Source organism: Onychomys torridus, chromosome 3, assembly GCF_903995425.1.
Source record: "Onychomys torridus chromosome 3, mOncTor1.1, whole genome shotgun sequence".
NCBI lineage: Eukaryota > Metazoa > Chordata > Mammalia > Rodentia > Cricetidae > Onychomys > Onychomys torridus.
The window spans coordinates 152,695,532-152,713,500 of NC_050445.1; the positions used below are offsets into that span (position 1 = coordinate 152,695,532).

At 37.9% G+C, this 17,969-nt stretch overlaps 1 protein-coding gene across 2 annotated transcripts in view; it reads left to right on the forward strand.

Moving 5' to 3' along the window:
* The window catches only part of Pde3a (phosphodiesterase 3A), a 279,812-nt gene that overhangs the window by 149,105 nt on the left and 112,738 nt on the right, over window positions 1-17,969 (forward strand). For both annotated transcript variants that reach the window (XM_036180232.1, XM_036180233.1), the window contains exon 2: window positions 16,332-16,382. In XM_036180232.1, the coding sequence (XP_036036125.1) occupies window positions 16,332-16,382 (51 nt within the window). The remainder of the gene's footprint in view (window positions 1-16,331; window positions 16,383-17,969) is intronic.

Sequence of the window (17,969 nt, forward strand, 5' to 3'; positions counted from 1 at the left end):
TACCACCACTGCCCAACTTCTGCGATGGCTTACTCTTCCCATTTTCTAGCCACCATTTTTGGTTTTGTTCTAGTGGCTGTCTGTTCTCTGACCCCAGATATGTTTATTTCTGGGAACACACAATATTTCAGGGAACACAATACCCACCACATGGCACCACTGGGCGGGTGATCCCAGGTTGTATAAGAAGGCAGACTGAGCAAACCATATGGAGCAAGCCAGTGAGCAGTGTTCTATGGTTTAGCTTCAGTTCCTGCCTTGACTTTCCACCTTGACTCCCCTCAGTGATGGAGTGTGGTCTGAGATCTGCTCAAAAATCTCTTTCCTACACAAGTTGATCATGGTGGCTATCACATAATAGAAACTCTAAGACATTTATGAAAGGTCAGATATTGGTCAAAACATTATTTGAAGAATGGATAGGAGGTTATTAAAATAAGTTTTAACTGTACATATTAAAGCTGAACTTAACACTGAAATGTTTGGAGAGAGGCTTTGCTTATAGGGAAAAGGAAAATAAAAGCTACCGTGCAGACCACAGTTTAAGATAACAAACCCATAAAAGGGTTGATATTGCATCTCTTTGTGGAGAATTCCTCCAGCCAACTCAAAAATAAAAGCAATGTGAGTACTTAACATAACCCTTTGACTTGGCAGGCAGAACAAATATAAGTGGAAAAAATTCCTAAAGCCTTCCAGAGAAGCTAGTGAGAAAAATACAGATCCCTGCACACAGATATCTTACTTCTATTAGAAATAAGATGTCTGGGGATGGTGAGATTGTTCAGTGGGCAGTCATGCTTGCCCCCAAGACTAACTAATGGCCTGAGTTTGATCCCTAGGATCCACATGGTAGAAGCAGAGAACAGACTACTTTAGCTTTTCTTTAACCTCAACATGAATGCCATGGCATATCCATGCTCATAATGCTTACACACACACACACACACACACACACACACACACACATACACGTACTACCAGTATAAAAATAAATAAGACAAGCCAATCTATGCTCATTAATACAGCTAAAGTATCTTAACATCTTACATACAAAGAAGCTAATTATGACTGGAGAGTTGACTTAATGATACTGCTCTTATAGAGGTTATGACTTTGGTCCTAGAACATGGCTCACAACAACTTGCAACTGTAGTTTCAAGGCATCCAAAGCTACCTTCTGGCCTCTAAAGGTATCTGACTTCTTTAGAACATACCTACATGCAGACACAAGCACACAAATAATTAAAAATAAATCTTTTTAAAATTTAATTATAATTCTCTATTCCCCCAACATTTCAATAGCACTATTCAAATAAGTTAGGATAGATTTAATGTTTGTCCTTGAAGAGATTTTTAGTATCAGATTTGTTTGTATATAGAAATAATGCTGAAATAACACATCCCCCAAAATTCCCATCTAAAGCATGCAATACAATAACTTTTGGCATTTTCACGGAGCTAAAGACATCATCACTGAATCCAGCAATTTTTCATCAATCCAAGTAAAACCCTGTGTGCTCTAGCTTTCACACCTCATTGTCACCTGCTCCCACCTCAAGTCCACTGCTCACTGACTGACCTTACAGATTTGCTTATTCTGGACTTTTCCTAAAACAGGAGTCATTGGCAGTTTTTCTGATTGATATCTTTCATCTAGCATAAAGCTTTGGATGTTTATCCATGTTGTTGCTAGTGTGTGTCATTACTTCACTCATTTTAGTCCTCAAATTATATTCAATGTGTGTATGTACTATTGTTTGTTCATTCATTGATTAGTTGATGGACTTAGAGTTATTTCTATACTTGGGTTCTTCTAATAATGTTTGCCCTGGATATTATTGTTCAAGTTTTTGTGGATAAATTATCATCTGTCTTGGGAATATGCTTATGGATGACATTGCTGCATCATATGGAAACTCTATTTTGTGCATTTTGAGAAGCTCTCAAATGCTTTCCCAAAGTGGCTGGACTGCATTACCAGTAGCAAACAATGGGAGTACTTGTTCTTCCACATCCTAACCAACACTTAATTTTCTGTGTGCTTATTAAAAAATTAACCATCCTCTATGAGGATGTGAAGTGGTGTTTCACTGTGGCTTTGACTTGCCCTTCCCAAATAGCTCCAGGCTGAGGACATCTCCATGTGCTTGTTAGGTTTTGGTCATCTTTGCAGAAATGTCACTTTCATTGTTTACCTGTTTTCTATCTGAAGTGCTTTCTGTTGTTGAAGTGTTAAGGTTCTGTGTTTTTACAACTATTCTTAATACAAATCCTTTGCTACATTTATGGTTTATTAATATTTCATATTTATTGTGCTTTTCTTTCTCAGGGCTATTTAACATTTATCTTTGAAAAAAGGAGACATATTGTTCCAATAGTCAGATTTGAAGGTAAATTCTCAATCATCAAGATCCATCTAGAAGTTCTTATTTCCATGATATTCTCTGAAACTCTTCCTTTTCCAATAAAGCTGTAAAGTATTTTTTTTAATAAAACTCTCAATTTTATCATTTCTCTGTAACCTATATTAGACAGGCTGATTTGTGATAAGTAAATTTTATTTCTAAGGTGGAAGGCAGTATGAAAATATTACTTTACATTTTCTATCTGAAAAATCATGATGTTAAAGGTCATGTCACATTCTGTATTACAAATAATATGGTTAACTCAAAATTCCCCAAATATTTTTTCCTAAAATAATTTTAAAACCAGGTTTAGTAACACATACTTCAAAACATTTTCATCTGTTCTTCAGGCAGGTTTTCTCTGGTTTGTAACATTATTCACATGTGTCCATTTTTACAGTTGTGATTGTGTTATTTTTTAAAAACTGTAGATTCAGATATGTGGTATTAAAGCAGACTGAGACACACATATGTTTTGTCTTCCACACAGTGTAATTCATAGACTTGAATTTCTATGAATGGCATGTACTCCCCCCTCACCCCTCATCAACACACCCTATACACCCCCCATGCCTCCACCCCCTACATACACACCCAAACACACACACACACACACACACACACACACACACACACACACACGCACTCACACACACAGGCATACATACCCACTCACCCCTCCTCCATTCCCCCCCACATACACACACACCCACCCCTTACATCCCCCCATACACACCCAAACACACCCAAACACACACACACACACACACACACACACACACACACACACACACACGCAATGTAAATTATGCCTGTGTGATCTGTTACACAGTTAGAGTGCTATGCTTTCCTTTGAGTTAGTGCAGGTTAGCTAATGTGTGTGGGTCTGCTTGTTGTTCATTTCCAAGGCGTGTTCCCCACTCTTTGTTATCTGCCATTACTGCTGCTGTTCCCTGAGAAATTGTGGGGGAGGGGGATGCAGGGGCAACTATCAATATCTCCCTGCTTAGAGAGTGCCCCCTTTTGACACTTTAGGTTACTGGAAGCTCTTAGATTTGCTGATTGGTCACTTTGGGTCGGGGTCACTGCTTCCTCCTAGAATCCCACATTATTTGTAGGCAAGAAGAAAACAAAGAAAGAGCAAGACACCAACTAGTCAAGAGTTCCCATGGAAATGTCACGTAGTGACTTCTGCTTATATCTATTGGCCAGAACTGTGTCCTGTGACTTCCTGATGTGTTGGGAAATTGAGGCCAGGAAACAGCTTCTAAACTATGCATATCAGCATCTATAAAGGCCCTCTTGGGGGTTGAGACACCTGTAGTGTGGAAGAGTAGACGATATTACTAAGACCAAAGAAGGCAGGCAGGCAATTCCTGGTTTGAGCACCATATCTGTTTGTACTCAAACTCTCATTTGCATCTAAGAGCCACAAAAAGACTAAAACTAAAGCACTAAACATGTTATTTATCATAGTTTTATAGAAATATGGATATCTCAAGATGCTTTTCTGCACCAAGGCATTCCTCCTCAGCAGAATAAAATTTAGGACTTAAATTTCATAGGTATGACTGTGAAAGTTACACAGTAGTATAGCTCTCAGATTAACCCATTTTCTCTGTGGCAGCCTCTCTGTCTCAGTTTCGATGTGTGTATATGTGTCATGTGTGTATGTGGTGGTGCTTGACTCCCACTGTTCAGTTTTCTGTTGCGTCAATGAATCACTTATCCTCTGTGTGAATCTATGTTGTGTGTCTCAACTTGTGCCCATCTCAGTGCACACAGCACACACTGGCTAGATTTCTATTATGAAACCCATGAAACCCTGAAAGATCCAGTAACTGCAGCAATGTAGTCATGTGTGAGAAATGGCAGGGAAGGTGCAGGTTATACTGAGCTTCTGTTTACTCCCAGTACCAAGCCTGGCTCAGGGTAAATGCTCCATGCTTGTTGGTATTAGATAAGGGGATAGTTAGATGGGTAGATAGATTGCAAGACAGTTATGGAGAGTGTCCCTGATGAAATGCTATCAGAAATGAAAAATGAGGAACGAGAATGTGCAGCAGTGCTAAAGTATTAGACTGGGGCCTGGGAAGATGGCCTTGCCATTAATGTGTGTGTCACACAGTCAAGTGGCCTGGAGTTCAGATCCACAAAACCTACAGAAATGCTGGGTGTGCATGGTGGCCCATCTATAATTAAATCCAAGGAAAGCAGAGACAGGACCCTCATAGCAAGTCGGCTAGAGAAACTAGCAGTATTGGTGAGCTCTGGGTTTGAGTGAGAGATCCTACTGTAGTGAATACAGTGGAAGCATAATCAAGTGAAACTTCCCCCATCATCTTTAGGCCTCCATGTACCCAGGCATATACATGCATGTATACTTGTACACATGAGAACACGCCTATATGCCTGCATGGCAGGCACTTGCACATATATGCGCACACACATACACACACACACACACACACACACACACACACACACACACACATGCACGCACACACTCGGGAGAAAAAAAAAGGAAAAAGAACAGAAAAGCAATGCCATCTCTTTCCACCATGTGGATTCTGCCGATGGAACTCAGGTTGGTTGGTTTGGCAGCAAGCACCTGTACCACTGAGCCTTCTCGCTGGTGCCTGCCTCCATTTTATAAATGAGAAAACTGAATGTAGGAAAAACAACCTTTACAGATTGACAGCTCTAGTGAGGATAAAACCAGGGCTTACTGGACAAGAAATTTGACCCCATCTTACTCTCCTGTGATGTAGCACTGTGAAGGCTCAGCAGACAACACTGAGGGCCGGGATTGTGAAGTTTGTGGAAAGCGACTGGAAATAAGATATCTACCAATTCAGTGAGCTCAGTTTTAAAAAGCATTTCCTGATGGTGATTTGTGAGTTGGATAAATATCCCTAGTTTCTCAGAGCTGCCTCTGACCACCTTTCAAAGATAAAAATTCTCTTTACATACTAAGTTATGAACTGGGTTATCCTAAGGGGTGTGAATGTGTGTACACATATATGTGTGTGATTCTAATGAACTGTTTAAGCATGTGGATTTTGCAAAAATTGAGATAATAGTGGAATCACTGCTCAACCTGATCAGGCTTGTGAGGTCCTGACTATCTTGCAAAATCTTGAAAAATTTGTCATCCTCTGATGATGGGACCTTGGACATTTGCAGCATATGTTAACCAGAGCATCATGTGACCACTTCCCTTTTATAGTTTCCAATAGGAATACAGGTAGTCAGATAAGTAGTCACCCCATTGTTATGGGGGCCCACAGTCACATTCAGGGTTCATGTTTCAAAGCCACATAAAGGTGAATGCAGCAGCTGTCTCCACTTATTAGGCTTTAAATGAGTTCAGTGATGTAATTCATATGACTTACAGTTTTATTTTAAAAGTCATGCTGTTCCTTTTAAAATTATTTTTAAGAGTGTTTCTTAACATGGTAGCCTAAAGAATTTCCTCAGATAACTAGAAGTGAACTTGTTTTATATATTTTACATAGTTATAAGCTATATATTAACAACTGTATATGTGTAGGTATACACACTATATACATATACACACATGTATACACACACAATATATATGTGTGTGTGTATGTATATATATATATATATATAAAACCAGCCATACACACAACCATACACATACACATGTGGTTATAGCCACAGATGTAATATTTGACTTATTAATCTTAATTACTGAATTCAAAAGAATTATATGATGTTTACACCAAATTCAACATATCAAAATCTTTTATGAAGAAAGAGGTGATCCAAATTCAAGAAAAATATATCTTTTTAAATTTAATTTTTTATGACCTAACTGACATTGTTTCATTATGTTCCCCATGTTTTCTAACTTTTTTCCTAAGAAGAGATCATTTTTATAGATTAGTCTCATGAAGTCGCCACTGTAGGTTTGACTGAGTTTTAATAATTTTCTGTGGAATATAGTCTTGAACAAGTCCTTTCATGAGCTACTATGTAAATGGAATCTAAATGTATAAAGAAACTGAAAACTGTGAACTAGATCCAGTCTAACAGCAGGTAAATATTTAGAAACATATAAAGTTCCTCCCTTTTTTTTTGTTTGCTACATAATTATCCAAATTGGCAGAAATAATACAAGACATGGTGTAATAAACCGTAAAGTACAGATTTATAATCACACTCAGAGGTGATCAGTGATTTGGGCTTCAACTGAACTAAAAGCCTGTGTACTTAACAATTTTTTTTTTTTTTTTTGGTTTTTTGAGACAGGGTTTCTCTGTGTAGCTTTGCACCTTTCCTGGATCTCACTCTGTAGACCAGGTTGGCCTTGAACTCACAAAGATCTGCCTGCCTCTGCCTCCCGAGTGCTGGGATTAAAGGCGTGCACCACCACCACCCCAGACTTAATAAATTAAAAGCCATAATGCCTTTATGTTTTCTTTTTAAAGAAACTGTTTTTGCTTTATCTTTCCAGTACTTACAAGGTTTTCTTATGTGTTGTTCTAGAAGATTTGCACGGAATCGGGAGGAGTGGTTCTTAGATGGTTTGTTTTGGTTGTTGTTGTTTTTCCAGGTATTTTTGTATGTGAGTGGCAGTGAGGTGATTGAACCCAGGACCTTGTGCATGCTCTACTACTGAGCTAAACCCAGCCTTTTGTTTGCTTGTGTTTCTAGACCTATTGTTTGCACTGGACAACTGGTTGTATTTTCCACCAGCAAACGATACATGAGAAGGTTGGAGCTAGACTTCTGCTTGTTGAGCCAATTTTTAGCTTTGGCCCCAGGTGATCTTCCCAAACATTTATTAGAGTTCAAATCCCTTTCTTATTAAGCTATCCCCAGCTTCCATCACCACGGGACCAAGTTATATTAAAATGTAGAATTTTCCATTTGCCCAAAGAAAATAGGTCTGAATCTGATTTGTAAAGCTGTATAGAGCCCATGGTTATGCATATGTGCTATGTGTGACTTTATTTCATGATGCATAACAAATAGTTTTAATTGTAAAGTTGATCAAATTTCATAATCATATATTGATCTAGTCAAGGCATGAGGTTTTTTTTTTACACATTCAAATTTATTTAGAAGTAACTTCATATATCTGAATTATACTCTTCTGAGAAAGCTCAAATGTGGTAACTATATGATGTGATCATTGAAAATAAATGATGAGTATATATTTTGTACTGAGATCATGTAACTCATAAGTCATCATGTCTGAGGTGAGATTTGAACCAGTTACCCCAATGAATTCATATGATTCATCACTCCTTACTCCTAATTAATGATTCAGAAGGTCTTGCAAGGAGCCTCTAGGTTGGGAAAGTCCATCCTTATTACACTTTCATAGAACATGGAGCTAAATATGTGCACCTAATATGTGCTGGAAGAGTGCATAAATGAATGAATGATTTCAGGAATGAATGTTTGGCACTAATGAGCTGTGTCAAAAGAGCAGTTTGTAGCTAAGCAACCAATGTATGTTTTACTATGTCCTTCGAGAGGACTGCACAACTACTGGTGTGAAGTATGAATAATTTACAGCGCTAGAAAAATTAAAACTTTCTTGTTTTCCATAGGTTTAAGGAAGATGGAGATTGCAAAGGGCAATGGGTGTCTTTCTTTCTACTTACCAAAATGCCCCCATGCCAAAGACCCAGGACTTAGTGTGGACTCTGCTTATACTAAAAGCAAAGCAGTAGGGAAAAGACACTGCGATTCACACCTAGCTGACCTAAATTTCAGTCCCTGTTCAATTACTGTGTAATTGCTTCCATCCTGCCTATTTGAATTCATTTTTATATTCACAAAGTAGGGTCACATGACTCTTAGTAATGAAAGAGACTAAATAATAAGAAAAATACTCAGAAAACCACAAAACAGATTGTTGAAAATCTATTTTTTATTTTTATTTTTATTTTTTTAGAAAATTGTTGGTATTTTTTTAAACAGAAAGAAAGGTTCTGTGGAATGTTTAAATTAAATCTCCTTCCTTGAAGACTTACTTTCCCAGACTTCAATAACCAGTGTGGGCTGAAATATCACTGGTGGAATTTCCTTATGCAGAATCATAAGCTTTTTTCACCTTACTGCCAAGTTTTTCTGAGCTATCTTATAGTTGAGTTGGTTATGATGATATATCAGTAACAGTACCTGCTTTGAGAATTATTAATGCACACATGGTATAAATGTTTTGCAAATTCCAGATGTCACTTCACTAATATTTATAAGATGTAGCAACATGTAGGGTTAGTGAGTTGGTCATTATTGTGAAGATGGAGGCAAAAGAGAATTATTAAAATATTCTAAACTCAAGTGTACGAACTTCACTACACTTAGAGTAACTTGCCCTAGAGCAGATGAGATTTCAAACTCAAGCTCATCTGAGTTGCTGCATGAAGCCTTCTTCCTCCATGCTTGGGACTTTCTACTGGCTGCCCGGTTGCTATAATTAATAGTGAGGATCAGAGGTTTAGGGTGGATAGAGTTAAGGCCTCATGCCAATCTGTGGAAAGAATAGGTCTCCACTAATTTCAGTCTTCCAGTGGGCTATGCTCAGGTTTGTAATGCTTTTTGAAGAAGAACAGTTCAGTTGGTAAAGGAGTTGCCACACAAGCACAAGGATCTGAGTTCAATCCCCAGAACCTACATTAAACACACACACACACACACACACACACACACACACACATACACACAACCAAAAAACAAAATCCCAAGTGTAGTAGCACATGCTTGTAGTCTTGGTGCTGGGGAATCAATGATAGGGGTTCCCTGGAGCTCAGTGATTATCCAACCTAGGCTATGTGGTGAATTTCAGGCCAATAAGTGAACCCATCTCAAAAACAAAAATGGTGGATGATAACTAAAGACCAACACCCAAGATAACCTCCAGTTTCTACACACACACACACACACACACACACACACACACACACACACACACCCAAAAAACAAAATCCCAAGTGTAGTAGCACATGCTTGTAGTCTTGGTGCTGGGGAATCAATGATCGGGGTTCCCTGGAGCTCAGTGAATATCCAGCCTAGGCTATGTGGTGAATTTCAGGCCAATAAGTAAACCCATCTCAAAAACAAAAATGGTGGATGATAACTAAAGACCAACACCCAAGATAACCTCCAGTTTCTACACACACACACACACACACACCACCACCACCACCACCACCACCACCACCATCATCATTTTTAAATGGCAACTCTAAGCAAGTCATTTTTTTTCTTCTTAATTTTTCTGACAATTAAGGAGAACATCGGAGAGGCTCTCTATCCTGAGATGTCACAAAGGTCTTTGTTTGATCTTGGGAAAGATTCTAAAGGCAAGAAAAGCTGAGGCTAGTAAGTTGAAAAAGACTCACTACTTTGCCCCATCACAAAGGATACCAGGCACCAGGCACAGTTGGGTGTGGAGGAGCTGTGTGCTCCCTGGAGCTTATTTTCAGGGCTCTTGGCTGTGTTCTGTATAATGTAACTCCTCTGCCTCCCCTATAAAACCTTCAGTAAAGTCAGCATCACTGAACAACCCTATAACCTGGAGCTGATTGGGGCTGGAGGGTGAGTACTGCAGAAACTCTAATGAAGGTAGGCAGCTAGTTATATCTGGTCCACCTAAAGGCAGCTGATAATGTCTCCTAGTTAGCCATTAAATTATGAAGTAAATTGTTTTCCACATGATCTGTATTATATCTTGCAAAATCTTAGGTCTTGAATGTAGAACCAGGGAGGGCTGAGGAACAAAGTATGGTATGGGAGACTCAGTGATTATGTTAGCCTATATCGGATTTAGTCAGATGAAAAGCAAACTTCTATCATGCCTTGTTTAGAGGAGCCCATTGTAGTATTGACATCCCACTCTTGACATCAGCAGACAAAGAAAGGAACATCTAGGAGTAGGGCAGACAGAGTTGTGCTGGTCTGGTGCTCAGGTGCATATCTCCTCAGCCCAGACAGCTTTACTTTGGCACACTTTGCGCACATGCAACCAGCAAGGTGGCCATATTATCATACAGAATTCTTGAGTGGAAAAACCTACCCACAAAGAAATTGAAAAGCATGTTCCAGAGGGATAATATGCCAATGCTAAATAAATTTGAACTTGAACTTGCTCATCACACTGAAAACTCCATGGCCATCATACTAAACATGGAGCCAGAAGGCCACGCCCACTCAAGCACTTACTTTTTTTTTTTTTTTTTTTTTTTTTTGAGCTGAGGATCGAACCCAGGGCCTTGTGTTTGCTAGGCAAGCGCTCTACCACTGAGCTAAATCCCCAACCCCAATCACTTACCTTTTTATGAGTCTCTCCTTCCCCTCACTCCCTGCCAGGCTGAGGATCCCCCTTAAAGCCTTACATGTGCTAAGCAAGTACTCTATACCCTGCAACATTTTATAATTATTGGAGCACATGTAACAAGGCAAAAAAAAAAATGCTATAAATGGTAACTAATAGAAGGTGCCTCTTTATAGAGCAAGGAGAATTCCCAGTGCCTCAGTTTTCTATAGAGAATGCTCTCTAGTGTTTTTTCTTTTTCTTTTCTGTTGGAATGAAGTAAGTTATCAAATGTAGACCTATCACTACACAAATCTTACTCCTCCTAAGTGGCAGCCGAGGGACCCACTCTTGTTCCTCAGACACCACTTCTTGCTCCTGCCTCAGGGACTATGTACCCGCTGCACCCTGTCTGATGTGGTTTTCCTCCAGGTCTATGAGTATGCCTGTCTCACTTTCTCTAGGTCTCTGGGAAAGACCATCTTTCAAAGGGGCTTTTCTGGCTTCCTTACAGGAATGTAGCTCTGTGCCCAGCTCCAGTTGTTACCCACTGTTCCAGCACCACCATCCTCTTAGAATACTGTAAGCCTCTTTATCTGCATCAGGGCCCTGTGGGCTGTCTGCTTCTATGAATGTCTTACATCCTCCTTTGCTAGATTATAAGTGCCATGGAAGAAAAATTACATTTTGCTTTTCACACTGTGGTATTAGCTGTGTCTACATCAGTGCCTTATGCATCATAGGCATATAATAATAATTTGTTTAATTAATAAAAAAGTTAACAAGGGTAAAAAGTGGGCCCTCTGGCAGCTCTGACTTCCTCCTATGTATATCTCCTTTGTATTTTTTTTAATGTGTTAGTAATTTTCACCATCTGAAAGGAATAGTTTCCTTAAGGCCAGTCAAAGTGACTAACAAATGTAATGCCAGCACTCAGGAGCGTGAGCCTGGAGGATCACAATGACATCGAAGCCAGCCTGAGCTAGAGTTCTAGGTTAGCCTGGCCTGAAGTGAAACCTGAACCCTCCCCTCAAAGCAAAACATATTTCTTTAGAGTGCTATAAAACATAACCCTGGTGACTGGAGTCTTTACCTTCACCTTTGATCATTAAACCATGCTGGGGATTGAACATGTGACCTTGCACATGCTAGACAAATGCTTTCCAGCTAAGCTATAGCCCAGTCTATTTAAAACCTTTTTTTGGAGACAGGGATCCCACTCCATTCAGGCAGGTGTTCAGCTTGCTTGTAGCCCAAACAAGCCTTCAATTTGCACTCCCAAGTAGCTGGCAGTAGCCTATACCATGAGGCTTGGCTAATTATTTTTCCTCCATATCTTTTAAATATATACTAGGAATAATTTCTTCTTTCCCATAGAGTTGCAGTTTTCTGGCAGCTTTCAGACTTTCATTAACAATTCTCCCACGATGTCCCTGTAAAGGCATTAATTTTTATGTAAACAACCAAATAGCAGGAGAATGTAGCAGAATGAAACTCTATCAACATCAACTGAAGCATCTTACCTGAGGATACATCATGCTAACTCCTGTCATTTCTCACGGCACACTTAAAAATATCTGCGCTCAGATAGAACCTTCCTGTTTCCCTGTTGCCTTCTTTGCTACTCCTGTGAACTTCTTGAATTCTGTGCTTGGCAGTGGTTTTGTTTTCCTTGGAAGGCAGCGTTGTGCAACATACTGCTAGCTGAAGGCTGTGATGCAGAAATTTATTGTCGAAAATAAGATGGAGAGGAGGAATTTATTCTGTAATGATGAAAATGACTCAGTGTCAAAGGGTCAGGATGTTCCAAATGCTTCATGTGACGGACTCATCTCTCTTGAAGAACATGTAGCTTGTCCACCAGGAATAATTTTAAGTATCTTTATTGTGCTCATCATGGTTCAGGAAAACTGAAAAAAGACACAAGGGACTCCCCCATCTCCTCCTCAGAAATTCTTCATTCCATGGAGAAATTCTTTACCTGCCATGTGTAGGCTTAACCTTGATGACCTATGTCATCCAACCTTTGGTAAGATACTTATCAAAATGTCACTCCTCCAAGGAGAAATCACAGGCAATAGCCAGGAGAAACTTTTTAATAGATGGTGACAGAGAGACAGTTTTCTCCTTCTGAGTTAAGTAGCTATGTACTCTTAACTAGAACATGTCTGCATCCCCAGAGCTTATGTATTTTCCAGGTCTCATCTCTTTCTCTTATATTTAACATATCATAAAATTGCAAGCATTCCTCTTTCAAAGGACTATCTCAAAAGCAGTTAATACTTTCGGATAGTTTTCCAGAGTTGCTTAGGTACCCTGCTGCTTTTCATTGATCTCAAAGGTTAAGTCCATATGGGACAGATTGAAAGAAGAAAAATGTCCAGTTTTTACTTCTGTTCCTTGTTGTCCTTGGCCCATAAATGTTTTTTTTTAAACTAATCCCCTGACTGCTTTGATCATCTGTGAGGTGACACTAAATCTATCAGATAGATCAAAAGACTATCTGACTTTCTTGTTGATAGAATAACCATAGTTTATACTTCACTCTGAAACCCATGGGATTTCGTATGCATGCTGTCTTCCTTAATATTTGTTTTAGCAATATTTTCTCACAATCACTAGTCTAGAAAATGGGCTGCAGAACATCTAAGCACTTCCTAAAATGTTTCGCCCTGTGGTTATGTTTTTCCAGGAGTATTTGCTACTGCTTCTGCATTAAAACCCATCAAAGAAAAAAATACTGTAATAAAACCCCATGAACTCAACACTGAAATAATAAATGGTAATTTGAGCTCAAATTATTTTATTAAAAATATAATTTAAGGGTTAAAGCTTTAAAACCATAAGGGGGAATGCCCAGTTAATTTTCTTTGATGCCCTTCTTATTTCGAGAACTTTCCTGTATCTCATTTATCATGTTCATAGTTAATTGCTTTTCATTTATATTTTGCATATGCTATAGAATGCCACATGTAACTTTTGATGACATTGAAAATAGTAGCAATCGCCTATTTATATAACAGTCAAATGTAGTTAGAGTTTTTTTGTTTGGCCCAGTCAGGACAAATCTCTTTTACCCGCCAGTCCCACAGTTGCTCAGACCCAACCAAGAAAGCACACAAAAACTTACATTGTTTACAAACTGTATGGCTGTGGCAGGCTTTTTGTTATCTACTTTTTTTTTTATCTTAAATTAACCCATTTTTGCTTATCTATACTTTGTCATATGGCTTGTGGCTTACCGGTGTCTTTACATGTTTTTTATGGCGGCGGCTGGCGGTGTCTCTCCCCAGCCTCTATTTCCCAGAATCCTCTTTTTTCTTGTCCCGCCTATACTTACTGTCTGGCCATTGGCCAATCAGCATTTTATTTGTACAGAGCGATATCCACAACAGTCAGAGGTTGGTGAGATGGCTCAGCAGTTAACCAGTGTTCTTGTAGAGGACCTAGATATGGCCCCCTGCACACACAGGAAGCTGACAACCATCTGTAACTAATGTTCCAGGGGACCTGACACCCTGTGCAAGCCCTTGCATGCACATGGCATGCATAGCTAATGCAGGGACACACATAAAATAAAAATAAATAAATCTTTAAACAAACGAATCACATTCTTGGTCAGCTCATACCTTTTAAATATAACAAGTCATATACATATTCAAAACAGAATAAAATAGAATTCATTTACAGTAACTTTCTCTCATTAGTTTATCATATGATGCTGAGAATTTGCTGCCTCTAATAGATAACATACTTGGAAAATTATACTGCTTTATTTATTTATTTATTTATTTATTTATTTATTTATTTATTTATTTATTTTTAAGAAAAGGCCAAATTGAGACAGTGACTTTTTTGCAGTGTTTTTATAAGCTCTGATTTACAAAGTATTGCGTTGATCTTCTTTTTGTAATACATGGTGACTCAAATCAGTATACATTCAAAATAACATTATTCTTGGGCTTAAGTCTTCAACATATGTAAGATATTAGTGACAGGAGAGAGGAGAAATTTCATGATTTTCTTTCTGGTTTGAGAAAAACATTGCCTTCTTGACCTGATGTCTCAAGCAATATTCTCTCTTTAATCCATGGAATATAGGTTATAATTTTCACTTAGAAAATTAGTTTACCTGTGTTTACTGCAACTGTCATGTAAAGCAGACTTTGTTATTCTAGTCTTGCTGGCTTGAAATCAAGTATGGCAGGTGATACTCATATGAGTCAGCCTCCTGTAAAGTAGTCTTTCCCAAACACTTTACTAAATCATTTCAGCACCATCCAGAGCTCACTTCATCATGTCACTGAACTTTCTGTGCATAGCTCCTCACCTTCCTGCTATTAGTACAAGGCAATCCCAAGGCCACAAAGAGGCTGACAATTGAAATGTGTCAAGAATTGCTTTGGATAATTCTAGAGAATAAGTAATTAAATGGCTCTAATTTAAATATTTATAAACCATACTAATTATTTGATTGATTGATTAGTATTTGTGAACCTCATCAGAAACTTTAAATTAGAATTAATGAGCATTTACCAGAAAAGGCAATGCCCATAAATCAAAAATTTAAAAATTAAAACATTGAAGAAATATGAACTGTGTGAACATTTAATTTTGCATAATGGTTAGTTGGATAATTTTGCCCAAATCATGTGCTAGCCAAACTATAATTAAATCATTATAATGACTCTGCTGAGTGCAATGGCCGACTATGTCTTGTAAAATGAGTAGCATAAATTACCTTGGTTTATTTTTGGATTATCATATCACAAGGATTTCTTATTCAATTCTTATCAAAGATTTTAAAATAGAATTTTAATTGCACTCTGTTTTCTTTTATTACAACTACTGACTGACTTGTCTTCTGTTGGATGACAGATTTTAACATATCACTGTTACTGGAGTTTCATATTTTGATTTACTTAGTTCAAAAGGTATTCCTTTTTAAGACTTATTTTTATTTCCGTTTCATGTGTAGGATTATTTTTTCTGTATGTATGTCTGTGTACCACATATATGCCTGGTGCCCTTGGATGCATATCAGATTCCCTGGAACTAGAGCTTAGGACACTTGATTGTGAGCTACCACAGGGGTGCTGGAACTGAACCTGTGTTCTTAAAAGCAGCAAGTGCTCTCAACCAATAAGCCATCTCTCCAGCCTAAGAAGGGTATACATTTTTAAGGACAACAGATTTGCATATATATATATATATGTATGTATGTATAGTTGAAAATTACTAAGAATAAAATCGGCCTTCTGCTTACTTTCTGATAGCGTATCACACAGCCCTGTTCTGTGACTTACGGTGTTTATTTCCCTGGCTTACTGACATGAAAGTGAAGCTTTCACAATTTGATACATGTCTAGAATTTCCCTGGAAAAGAATAGTAGAGCCATACATAGCAGATTCTTCCTACCAGAGATATTCAGATACCTTTGTTACCAGTATAGTTTGAAATGCTAGCTATCAAGACAATTTATTCCTTCATGTCAATTTACTCATGGTGTTTACTTAATACTATTCCTATTAGAACACAGATTTTAGCAGCTTAATTATTCTTTCAAATCAAGAATAAAAATATTGGTGACACAAAATTTACCACAATTACCTTCTTGTCTTCACAGCTTATGGGTCATGCAGAATGGGACCACAAAAGAGGACCACGAGGATCCCAGGTAAATATCCTCTCCTTCATTTTTTCCAGGTTCTCTTTCTTAATGCTTTGAAGAATGCAATTCTGTGAAATTCAAGAAATAATAATCAGCAGACAGAGGAAGAGGCAAAATAATCATGCCATTTGTTTTTATTTAAGTTAGCTGTAATTAAAGTCTGGATTTCAAGGCCTACAGGCAGATGTCAGTCTTTTCCTCTGGAGACTTTCCTGGTTTCCCAAATTGCTTCGTGTTTATGTGAATGTGAACTTTATATTCATCTTGACTCTGCAGAATGCATTTTGATCAACAGCCCACTCACTTGATTTCATTCACTTCCTTTGATAATTTTCCCTGTATTTTCTTTCTCCCCTCCTTTATCTTCCTGTTTCTGGTTAAATATTCTGAAATATAATCAGGGGCAAATTCTGAACTAATTAGAAGATTTTGTCTCTAAATTAATTGTCTTTGTCTAAGGAAAAAGAAAGATGAAAGGACCTATTATTTTTGAAAAGAAACAAATTCTAGACTTTTCTATATTACCAGACTGTTTTCATTGTCTGATTTTATGTCTTAGGCAAAGGAAAAAGCTTCCATGACGCATTTAAGCTTTTTAATGACCTAATTACACAATGTGGATATGTTTTTGTTCCATAATTACATTGCCTGACAGAATAAAAGCTGTGTTTCACACTCAGAATATTCTTTTTCCTCCAAGTATATTTTGTAAAGATGTAGAAAATGTATTTTTCTATTTACCTGACCAAAAATAAGTATGTGGGTAGAAATTCTTAGCTATGGATGCATGTGTATGAATGTACTGTGCAGTATATGTATGCTCATTGTCAAATGTGGGCTCCTCCTGGGTGTATTTCAGTTAGCTATATGTACCTGTGTCGCCACTAAGTGTGTGGATAATTGTTCATGTAGGTCACTGAGAAAACAAAGTCAAGTCAATGGATGGTTTCAATTCTGCTCTTAGAAGCTGTGATTTTTTTTTTTATTTCAAACAATGTTTATTCAGTATTTTTTAAAAAACAAAAACTTTTATTAAATATTTCTATTGAACATGTTTAGTTAAAATATCTTACAGAGTACATAGTCTTAAATAGCAGTGATGTAGTGAAAAACTGAGATAATAATCTGTAGTTAGAGTTTTCCTGCCTGAACCACAGTCAGGACAAATCTCTCTCACCTGCCAGGCCCATAGACGCTCAGAACCAACCAAGTAAACACATAGAAACTTACATTGTTTACAAAATGTATGGTTGTGGCAGGCTTCTTGTTATCTACTTCTTCTATCTTAAATTAACCCATTTCTGTTAGTCCATACTTTGCCACATGGCTTGTGGCTTACCAGTGTCTTTACATGTTGCTTCTCATGGCAGCGGCTGGCAGTGTCTCTCCCCCAGCCTTCCACTTCCCAGAATTCTCTTCTCTCTTGTCCTGCCTATACTTCTTGCCTGGCCACTGGCCAATCAGAATTTTATTTACACACAGCGATATCCACAGCACTTCCCCTTTTCTTCTTCTTCTTCTTCTTTTTTTTTTTTTTTTTTAGGAAGGTTTTAACTTTTACATAGTAAAATTACATATAACAAAACAAGAATT